Source organism: Syngnathus acus, chromosome 2 (genome assembly GCF_901709675.1).
Source record: "Syngnathus acus chromosome 2, fSynAcu1.2, whole genome shotgun sequence".
Classification (NCBI taxonomy): domain Eukaryota; kingdom Metazoa; phylum Chordata; class Actinopteri; order Syngnathiformes; family Syngnathidae; genus Syngnathus; species Syngnathus acus.
In genome coordinates this window covers 10150204-10160813 of record NC_051088.1, presented here as the reverse complement: position 1 = coordinate 10160813, position 10610 = coordinate 10150204, and the positions used below count along the sequence as shown (strand labels likewise).

At 40.2% G+C, this 10610-nt stretch overlaps 1 protein-coding gene across 26 annotated transcripts in view; it reads right to left on the bottom strand.

Annotated features, from left to right (window-relative positions):
* Window positions 1-3646: 3646 nt before the first annotated feature.
* cacna1db (calcium channel, voltage-dependent, L type, alpha 1D subunit, b) overlaps window positions 3647-10610 on the bottom strand; it is a 36564-nt gene continuing 29600 nt past the window's right edge. For 25 of the 26 annotated variants that reach the window (XM_037245841.1, XM_037245845.1, XM_037245851.1 and 22 more), the window contains 11 exons: window positions 10405-10506; window positions 8874-9010; window positions 8625-8741; window positions 8049-8482; window positions 7596-7622; window positions 6871-7002; window positions 6601-6758; window positions 6219-6331; window positions 6016-6150; window positions 4878-5063; window positions 3647-4695 (listed from right to left, as the gene is read on the bottom strand). In XM_037245841.1, the coding sequence (XP_037101736.1) occupies window positions 4408-4695; window positions 4878-5063; window positions 6016-6150; window positions 6219-6331; window positions 6601-6758; window positions 6871-7002; window positions 7596-7622; window positions 8049-8482; window positions 8625-8741; window positions 8874-9010; window positions 10405-10506 (1829 nt within the window). In that variant the 3' untranslated portion in view covers window positions 3647-4407. The remainder of the gene's footprint in view (window positions 4696-4877; window positions 5064-6015; window positions 6151-6218; window positions 6332-6600; window positions 6759-6870; window positions 7003-7595; window positions 7623-8048; window positions 8483-8624; window positions 8742-8873; window positions 9011-10404; window positions 10507-10610) is intronic. The other variant, XM_037245844.1, reaches the window with a different exon arrangement.

Sequence of the window (10610 nt, the reverse complement as noted above, 5' to 3'; positions counted from 1 at the left end):
ATGGAATACAATAGACTTAGACTTAGACTTAGACAGAACTTTATTGTCATTTTGTCAACACTAGGTGTGTACAAAACGAAATTTCGTTGCATACGGCTTTCAACAATGTAGTGGTATTTCGGCTGGTTAAAAAAAGTGACATTCTATATAAAAATATGAAATAAGATAATTATAAAGTACAAAGTGCAGCAGTGATAAAGTATGTAAACAGTGCAGGAGACAAAAGCAGTATTTACAATATATATCAGGGGTGTGCATCTCGATGATTCAATATGTGTGATTACTTAGGGTGCAATATGATTTAAGGATGCTTTATTTTAACGTGGACTGATTCGATTCCGTTCAATGCAGTGGAATTATGATTTGGTTTGCTGTGGTACAGTTCAGTCTGTGTGGCCTTTTCTTCAAAGCTATATAACCCTATAAAAGATGATTCATCTCAATAATTTTCCAAGTGAAAGTGCAGTGTACTCATTTATTTTTTTAACTGTCAAGAAGAAACTCATTACATCATAACCTTTTGGACTAAGTCATACCATCTTGAATAGAATCAAAATCCTACTAAACCAATTTGAATCAAATCTTTCTACTTTAAAATCATCCATCTTTGAATCATACTGCATCGAGACATCGAAATATGTATTGAATCCGTTTTTATTGGAGAGATGACCTCCCCAAGTAACGAAACATGTACTGTAGGTTACAAACAGATAATGGCGAGGTAATTTAATGACTGGGAACAAAACACTCGACCTTAAACTGCTTGATGTCACTGTTATCTGACTAGCTCACACATGCGGCCAAACTCCATGTTCATTCATTTCTTGGCTTTTGACACAGCTGCCCATCGAGCACCGCCAAATCGTAAAAATACAGTATAACTAGTACACATCTATTCAGTTTTACAACAATACTTAACTATATTTCCAATTTCATATGTGCCTGTGGATGCAATCGCAAAGCTTGTGATAAAAATGTATGCGAGCTTGCTTATACTCCTCTTGCTCGTGTGGGGGTGTGCGGTATAATCCAAATATTCATGTCAGGTTCATTCATGTTTCTTAATTGTTTAGGGGTGTGAATGTGAGTATGAATGCTTTTTTGTTTATATGTGGCCTAAAATTGACCAAAATTCAGCTGTGATTGGCTGATTTATGTCTCCAGCCTCAGGCATGTTTCCCCTAAATTGTTTTCCCCGAACCTTTTATTAGTTATTTGATTGACAATTGGCGATCTACACTGTAAAAAACACAACTTGTATTTTTGGGGGTTAAAACAATACTGGAGAATTGGAAAATATTAACACAACAACGCAAGCAAGTTATTTTCTTCAGAACAAATTACAGTTGTTTTTATTTATATCTTTTATTTACAGTTAATGTGAGGAAATTCAATTTTTACAACTGCAAAACTTAAAATATTTTATTGAATTGCCCAACTTAAAGTTTTATCAAAGATCGTTGCCATGACCTTTTGAGTTCACTCAATGTTTTTTAAGAGTATGTTTTGTGAATTGAGGTCGCATTAAGGAGCTTTGTTTTATCTGAAGAGATGATCACTAGTGAACAGTCGCCTTCCTTCCTGAGTACGTGATTGTGAGTGTGAGAATTCACACAGACCAGGCACCCCTACCCCACAGAAAAATCAGGGGAAATAGTTAGTTTGGTCTGTGCTTCGTTTGTGTTGGTTGGTGCTATAAAATAGATATTACACTTTTTCTCCAAATGCTTCGGAAATGGTGCCAAACAAAACAGATTAACCCCCCCGCAAAAAATATTTTTTGTATGGGGTGGCTGTCCAGCTTCTCTGAGGTTTTATGCCGTTGTTGTTTCCACTCACATCTGTTTCAAATGTGACATTGGAATCTTCCAGTTTGATTATATAACCCCAATTGTTTCCCGTACACATAATAAGAACCACTTTGTTTATGAGCATGGCAATACTTTTTTGTTTTGTTTTGTTGAAACCAATATGTCTATTTGGTATGCAGTGTCTGTTGCTGTTGAGTCATCAAATTGCTCCCTTTTTTTACGGTTGTTTAAAGGACGGACTAGTCTAGTCTTAGCTACAACCAGTAATTCCACAGTAAAAATGTAATTTATTTCCATCCACCTCTTTCTCTACACCCTGTCAATGGGCATTGGGGAGGTGGAGCCTTTCACATCTGATTTGAGGCAGAATAAACCCAGGATTGGTCGCCACTCAATCACAGGGCACATGAGTCAATGAGTGGGACCTGAACTGAGTGAACTGCTACGGAAAGTAATTTTTGGATGAGCCAACTACGTCTATAGACTTCACATCATGAAATGTCACATGCCACATGATACAATCCAGTGTCGATGATCAGATTATTTTCTTTTTGGTATGCGTGGCCACATCGTTTTTGGTAGGATCGGTGTTGCATGTAAAAGCCAATTAAAGAGCCAAGTCTAATGACAAAACAAAATGATAATTTTATTTACACATTAATTTTGCACAAATTGAGCTACTGCTCTGTATAAGGAAACTAAAAAAACAAAAACAGGTAGTGCACTGTTCTTCTCTGCCCCAAATGCGGAATAGCCACTCTGAAAGTCTTACAAACTTTTAAGTGTTGTGTTTTGAATTTTTACAAGTAATAACTTTAGCGGGAGCATTGGAGGATGAAACAATTATTTGCTATTGTTAAGTGCATTGAATGTATAACATGTAATGAGTCAGAAGTGTTTGTAAAAGCTAATGTGCACGACACTATGAAGAACCTTTGCCCAGCTGAAAATCTGCAACAATAATTGTTTACATGAAATGAAATTTTAAATGTTGAAATTGTCTTAAATTTGTTCACTCCAATTAAAGGCCTTGTAACTTCCCCCACTCCATGTCTTTGTTTTATTTACTGGTACAGATGATTCTAACACTACATTAGAACACAACAAGCCAATCCTGACTTTTATTTTATGAAAATGCAAGTGCAGTGTACAAAACGGTGATTTTGTTAGCCATCTGTTGAAAATCGAATACAAATGTGTGCTAAAACGATGATACCAAACTGATGTTTTTATTTGTACAACAGGTAGAAAGCAGAAAGTTTACAATATTGAACATCTAGAAAGCAGTGGAACATTACAAAACATACATAAAAAAATTGCATACACTCAAATGCCCCCGCAAATAAAATAATATATATACTAATGACAACTGGTCATTTGTTTTGTTTGTTATGTTTCCTTACTAGCTGCTGTTGTTGCATCTCATTTTATGATGTATTAAAAGTCCAATATCGCTTTGAAAGGCGAGTGGGAATTTCTAATTTCCGGTACAATCTGTGCAATCGGTCTGCCGCTCTGTTTTTATCTGCGTCTTAAAATAAATAACAAAATTGGGCCAAAATGACGTGATGTTTAGATGTTGCTTGATGGAAAAAATCACAAGTCAATTTTGTAATCCTAAAAACATTAAACACATTTTAAATTTCATGCCGTTTAGACATACTAGACCAATATTCAATTAATTCAATCAAAACATTTGCAGCAGATATTCATGTATCTTATTGTCCCACAGATGTGAGTCAACAATTGTATTATGATCATCGATATTTTACTGCAAATCTATATTTAGAAATAATTATTGTTAATCATTGAATGACTCTCTCACAAAAACAGCAAAGCACACTATTTTTATTTTATTGAATTCCAGGACTGCACTGTAATGTATATGTGATATGTGATTTTTTTTTCAAGCCTAGTCAATAACATGGACTCATTCAAAATGTAATAATTACCTCTAATAATTTTGCTTTGACTCCTGAACCCTGAAATAAAAAGCATAGGAAATACAGTGGAACCTTTAAAAAAAATCTCATGAAAAATGTATCTTTGCTTACAAAACTTTCGAGGATGAAAATGATACATCTGCAATATTTTTACACTGACCATTATTTTTGATGCAGAAAAAAAATTCATCTTAGAGATTCCACTGTATTACAGATGAGAGCAAGTAGCTTTTGTGCAAGAAACCATTTGAATCCAATTTGAAGCTGAGGCACAGCTAAACAACATAAGTCTCTGATGTTAAATCCAACAAGCATGCGCGATTTCATCACCACAATGATCAACACCCATGTTGTTCCCAAAGTGAATTCATAGGATTCGGAATGGCTTTGCGGAGCAAGAAGATTTCTCTGGTCTTGAACAATTGTCACCATTCAAACAAACATAAATAAATCAAACACAACATCAAATTAGTGTTCTACTTTCAATATTTGTTTTCTTCAGAGGTCTTCTGTTCACGTAAAAAGAGAAAACCAGGCACTTCATTCGTATGTCATCTATTGTAGGAGCATAACGATTCTGTCTCTGTGGAAAAGCAGCAACGTGTCAACTGGAATAAATCAATAAATAAAAGTAAACCGGATGTGGGCCTCTGCTATAGCGACGTGAGGCAAATCATCTCATCTGCGAGGTCCTCCTCCCGTTTGACCGCCACGTACGTCTCCTCGTCACTGTAGTCCGCTGTAGTCATAGTGTGCGCGGCGGGATCTGAGCTCGCGGCCCCGTCCCTGCTTGGGTCAGCCAGGCTGCCATTCAGCAGATTACTGGCGGCGCTCTCCATCTCATCGATGGTCATCTGGCAGGCGTCGGCTATCTCGTGTTTGGTAGCCGACACAAACTTGGGGTCCCTGGCGTATTTTCCCAGACCTTCTGAGATCAACGCCTGTGGCAAAGAGTAAAGACATTCAAGTTATAACGACTTCAAGATAGTTTTAGTATACGTTCATGACAAAAAACTAATGGTTTTAATTTATGATTTTATGTCATTTCACAATAAGATCACTTTCACGTGAATGCACTAAGCAACCAATTAAATATCGCCGAGTGACGGATAGAGACACTTACAGCCTCCACTAGACTGTTGGCGCTGCCTCTATTCTGCAGGAAATGTGAACAACCCTTAGCAGGAAGCTGGAGTTGTGAGGGAGAGCAGCCACGGCTGGAAACGTTGCCGTGTTCATCTGTGTACCACGAACTCCTCTTTACTGAGGCTGGGATGTTTCCCACACTGCCTGAGCTCCTCCAGTCCACCTAAGGACACACGCATAAGTGTATGATTTTAGTATTTTCATCCATTGAAGTCCTCATTTGCGTGAACAGAGTTGATTTGAGGCGAGATGTGGGTTACACCCTGGACATTTCATCCGATAGACAAAAAAATCTTTGACATACACACACTGACACAAACGAGTAATTTTGAGGCTTCAATAAACCTAACGTGCATGTTTTGGGAGAGTTGGTGCAATGCAGAGTCAGCAGACACAACCCAAAAAAAGCATGGGGAGAATGTGCAAATTTTGCACAGGATTAGCAGTCTAATCCTAAAAAGTGAGATGCAGTTTACTAACCGCTGGTCCACTATTTCAGGAATTGCAATAAAGGTCTGAAATATACGTATTTCTATTTGAATGTCCTCAGTATAAATGATAGATCTGATTCAAAATGTCTGAGTTTAGCTAGTGATCTTAATTGTCACATTTCGTCCCTGGTTGTTTTATTATGTGCATATTGGCATAGTTTCTGTCAGTGTCTGTGTGCTCGCCCCTCCCTTCCTGTGTCTACTCTCAATCTATCTACTAATCACAGTCACCCGCCTCTCGTTACCTGTCGCGTATATAAATCCTGTCTGGGTGTCACACCCTTGTCGGATTATTACTTGTTTCATGTTCTGTTGTCGCTAGTTTCTTTTGTCTCACGTCTCTTGATTAGTTTGGTTTTTGTTTGCCAGCCCAGTCAGTTAGTCCCGTTGATATTTGTTAGGCCATTAAGTACATTAGTTTGCTGGTTCTGTTGGCTTGTTCCCTTTATCCTCCCTTCCAAGTTCCAACTACCTATTCCCTTCAATAAACCCTGGACCAAGCTGCATTTGGTCCCCCTGCTCTATTCCGGTCCGTGAAATTAATTGCAGATAATATTTTAGCTGACCTGTGTTGCAATGTTCCTTGCAAACAACCTTTACATGGAAGCAAGTGTTTGTGCACACCTGGATGAGCGGCGTATAGCAGGGCGAAGAATCATAGGCTAGAGGGGAGGCAGGGGGTGTGGCCCAGGAGAGGATTGATCGCGTGGGAGAGAGGCGCTGGAGTTTACTGGCATCCAGGCCAGCCACTGCCATGACCTGATGGTAAAAGGACAAAAAAAGGTCAAAAAGGCAAGCGATAAGAAAAGAAAATGCGCTTGTGGTACCTGTTGCTGTAGCAGGTGCAGTGGAAGAGCTGTGCATGAAGGAGAGGGCGGAGCTTCCTCCTGACTACTTCTTCTGCGAAGACACTCAAAACTGAAGGTTGGTTTGTTGAGGGCTGTGCGAACACACAACAGATAGATTGAATAGATATAAATTGAATATTATTTAGACTGTCTCTTGTTGGCTCAATTGCAGAAACATCCTACATCTGGCACTTTATTAGGTACATCTACGTTTCAGTACAAACGTATGAAAAATTCTAGTCCTGTAGGTGGAGAGTATTTGGAGCCATACAGGTGAATCTAATGAAGCAACTAGCATGTGACCGTTTGAAGGTTTAACTGGGAAAGAAAGCTCAGCAAGCTCAGGGTGTGTGTGTGTCACCTTGCGGTGATGATAAAAGCCACCTCCGAGGTGACTGCTGGCTGTCTTGGCAGATGGGCTGCTGGTCATCGTCATAGAAACAATCTGACTGATGCTCCATGCTGGAGACCTCTGCGTCCAACTCGCCCTCTTTGTTGCAAGACTCTTTATTTGACAGCCTGCCCACGAACACAAAAATAACAGAAGTAAATTGAGCTGGGATAGGCTGGAGGAACGCTGATGGTTTCCTGTGATGAATGGATGATGGATGGAGAGTGTGACTGACTCTACCTGTCCCTAGTGAGCACAATGTCATCTTCATGGGACTCGTCTGCACTCTGGTAGTAGTCTCCCGAGCCTTGCTCCTCGTCCTTTGGCTTGGATCTTTGAAGGGCGGGGCGGCGACCTCGACGGACCTCTGACCTGGCAGGTGAATTGTGAGAGTCAAAACATGACAATCGGTCCAATGACCAAAGTTTACATTTACAGCTGTCTTTTCACAAGCATGACTAGAATGTTGTTTGTTTACTTAGAGGGCCCTTTTTTCATGCCCAGCACAAATCATGGTCTAACTAGGCGCATAGGTGGTGTTCTCTTTCTTCTCGTATTTACGTACAAAAGAAAATAACCTAAGTACATTGATGTATAAGCAACTGCATAAAGAGCTTGTGAAGTGGGTATTTGGACAACCCCTTCACCCCTGAACCTTTTTCTGTGTGAGACACTTCCCACCCTGCTCACCCCCCACCCATAGCTGGGGAGTGCTTTTAAAAACATAAATGTGTTAATGATAATAATGCGTTCGGTGAATGGGTTTCTAAAATGATTCTGAGGCTTTGATGCACGCTGTTCTGATATTCCTAAATGAAATACAATAACTTATAGCTTAGAATACGTCTACCTGAACCTCAATCAAATCCACCAAAATTTATACCACATGAACCACAACATAGACCCGCTTTCAGCAGGTCTAAAGTTTGGTCTAAAATACTTTCATTTCATGGATAATACTTTACCTAATGTAGGCCTCATAGCAGTGCCTCCTGTTCCAAATTGAGGAGTGCATGAGGTGGGCCCAGCATAAAGGGTTAAATAGAACACGAGAGCCGAAGTTAAAAAAAAAAGAATCATCACAATTCGACAAAACACTGTTGTATCATTCTGAGATTAAATGTCACAATAGTAATTTATTATTAGATCTTTAATTCGTCACATTTTGCTAAGAATGTATTCACAAACATGTCTCTTTCTGAGCAAGCTCATTGTATCTTGCATCATTTTGATTTTTCTGTTTTTACTGCGGTTATTCCTAAAGAAGCAACACCCCAGACGAGATGTATTATAAGAAGAATGTGATATATATATTACATCAGAAATCCTAATAAATGCAGACATACGATCCCACTCACTTTCTTGAGTCAAACATATATGAACCAACATGTTTATGGACATGGCCAAAATAAACCAACCTCATTGAAAGCGACTTCCAAGGCTTGCTGCGGGTGGACACGGGTGAGCCCGTTTTGGTGGAGGACGGCGGGTCTGTCGTTAACAAATGTTTCTGCTGCTGCCCACGGGTCACAGACAGAAGCATGGGCACGTTGGCATTGTTGAGGTTAGCGTTGGATGGTACAGGTGCTTGTTCGTGATTGGAATTAAAGCAGGAATAGTCAGACTGATGAGAGGCTTGATGATGATGATTATATTGGACAGATGATGAGTTCATTTCTGTCTCTTCGCTCCTATCATTGTCCCTCATGCTCGTTTGTGTGGGTTCTACTGAGGCATCACAAGAAAAGGGAAGAATCTGTAGAGGACGTTGAGTGACAGTAGTTGGGTGGGCGGAGCCTTGGGGAGTCGTACCGACGTGGTCGACATGGTTACCGAAAAGGCTGCCATTGCGCTGCAAAGAGACGCCGGCAACGAAAAGTTAACAAGTACGCTACAGTATGGAAGAATTTGTGACTGTTACCGTATTAGTATTTATTCACCATTCAAAAATAAAACCTTCTACTCAAATATTCAGTATATAAAATGTGGGGTACCCTGTAAATTCCCTCGTCTTCCTCCTCTGTCAAATCCACGAGCCCCTCGTCCTGCAAGTCACATGATATGGCTCGACGGATCTCTGGTCCAATGTCATGCAGTGTGCGTAGGCCAGCCTGAAAAGTTGTCATATAGAATTATGAAAATGAATAAAACACCGCAGGACGTACTGCCAGTTGAGAGGGTTAACCTTGGTTTTTGAGTTTTCTTTAAATTGTATTGTTGTCTTTGAGTTAGACATCACTCACCTGCAGAGCCATGGTGCAGTTAATCCTGTCGAATGAGCGCCTACCCACTAGGCCTTTCTCTTTGCGCCTCTTGAACTTCCTGAAGTAATCCTGTATCAGGAAGGTGGCATAGAACTTCCCCACTGTTACCTCGTCATCTGAGTGAGAAGACCAGACACACACACCGAGGTCTCCCTAATCAACACCAAAGGAGCGCGCGCGTGCGTGTGTGTGTGTGTGTGTGTGTGTGTGTGTGTGTGTGTGTGTGTGTGTGTGTGTGTGTGTGTGTGTGTGTGTGTGTGTGTGTGTGTGTGTGTGTGTGTGCGCCGCATGCGTGTAGCCATTCAAATGGAGAACAAAGAAGTCCATAAGGCCTTTGCAAATACTCTCTCATAATCAGGTAAACATGCCCAAATGATCTAATGTACTCATAAAAATATCTAGTAACAAAAGCACACAAAAAAAGATGAGCAGCTTTGCTTGGGTGAAAAATCTACTTCTTCATTTAGCTCAAAAATAACACCTACTCTAAATGACTCCTAGCAAAAATTCATTTGTTGACAACAACTTGTTCTAAATCTAATATCCAGTTGGCCCGACTCACTGAGCTACCCACAGTCCCTATCACAGCTTGTGGTGAGCAACCTTCATTCATAACATTTTCAGATGGAGGTGGCAGCATAGAAAAGCAGCAAGCGCTAGAAGCTCTCTACTTGAGACACAAGACGACAGGAGGACAGCCACAAATGAAGCAGCATCAAGCACCATCTGATTCAATCAGATGAAGGACCATTAACTGATTTCCCAATAGAAACACAGAACTGTACTCCCATGCTTGAAGATGGAAACATTGATGGAAGCCTTTTGGGCACAAATTGACGATGATCCATTTTCAAGCAATAGAGTTTTCCCATTCATCATACAAGACAGCTGAAGAAAACAACACAAGGCTCTGTTCAGAAATCAAAGCTGTCGATTTTGTATTTTATATGCATAATGGTGTCAGTTTTATGCACATCCATGCATGCATTTTACCAACTGGGGATTTTGTGCAAGATTTAAAGCGTGGTACAGCAGGTATAGTTTAACCGAGCAGAGCCTCGTGAACCTTTAAGCAAAGTAAACTTTGCCACCAAACTAAAACAGCACTGCCCAGGGAGCTCAGGAAGGCTAAAGAGAAAAGAAGAAGGGCAAGTGTGTGGACTGAGCAAAGCAAGCTGTGGGAAAGAGAAGCTTGACATGGATGCACAGAGTTGAAAGAAAAAGACACAGAGTTCAACTAGAATACAGTCAACAAGCATTTGAATGTCTAAAACACAGCAATAAAGCATATCAGCAAATTGGGACAAAATTACATGCAAACACACAGGAAGCAAATCTGCATTGAGAAATGTGACAATTACAGTGTTCATTTGGAATAAAATGTAAAAGAAAGAAAGAAACATAAACATCTGTATTGGTCCAGAATAATACAGTCTTGATTTAAGATTATGTCGTTTTGGGAGCAGTAGGACACCGAGTGGTCTTTGAGTGGTGTGTAGTGACCACTCACCACCTGCAGGGGGCACTACTTGATCCAACAGCTTCATGCTTGTCCTTTTCCAGATCTTCTTGATCACAGCCCGCAGCTCCTCGTTAGCCTGTTCCAGGTTTCCTTGGAGACAAGATTGAGGATAGGAAATTCTCTTTCATATTTGGGGGCTGCTTTTAGCACTTTGACAAGACTAACAATAAAAATACAACTGGGACTATAATGAT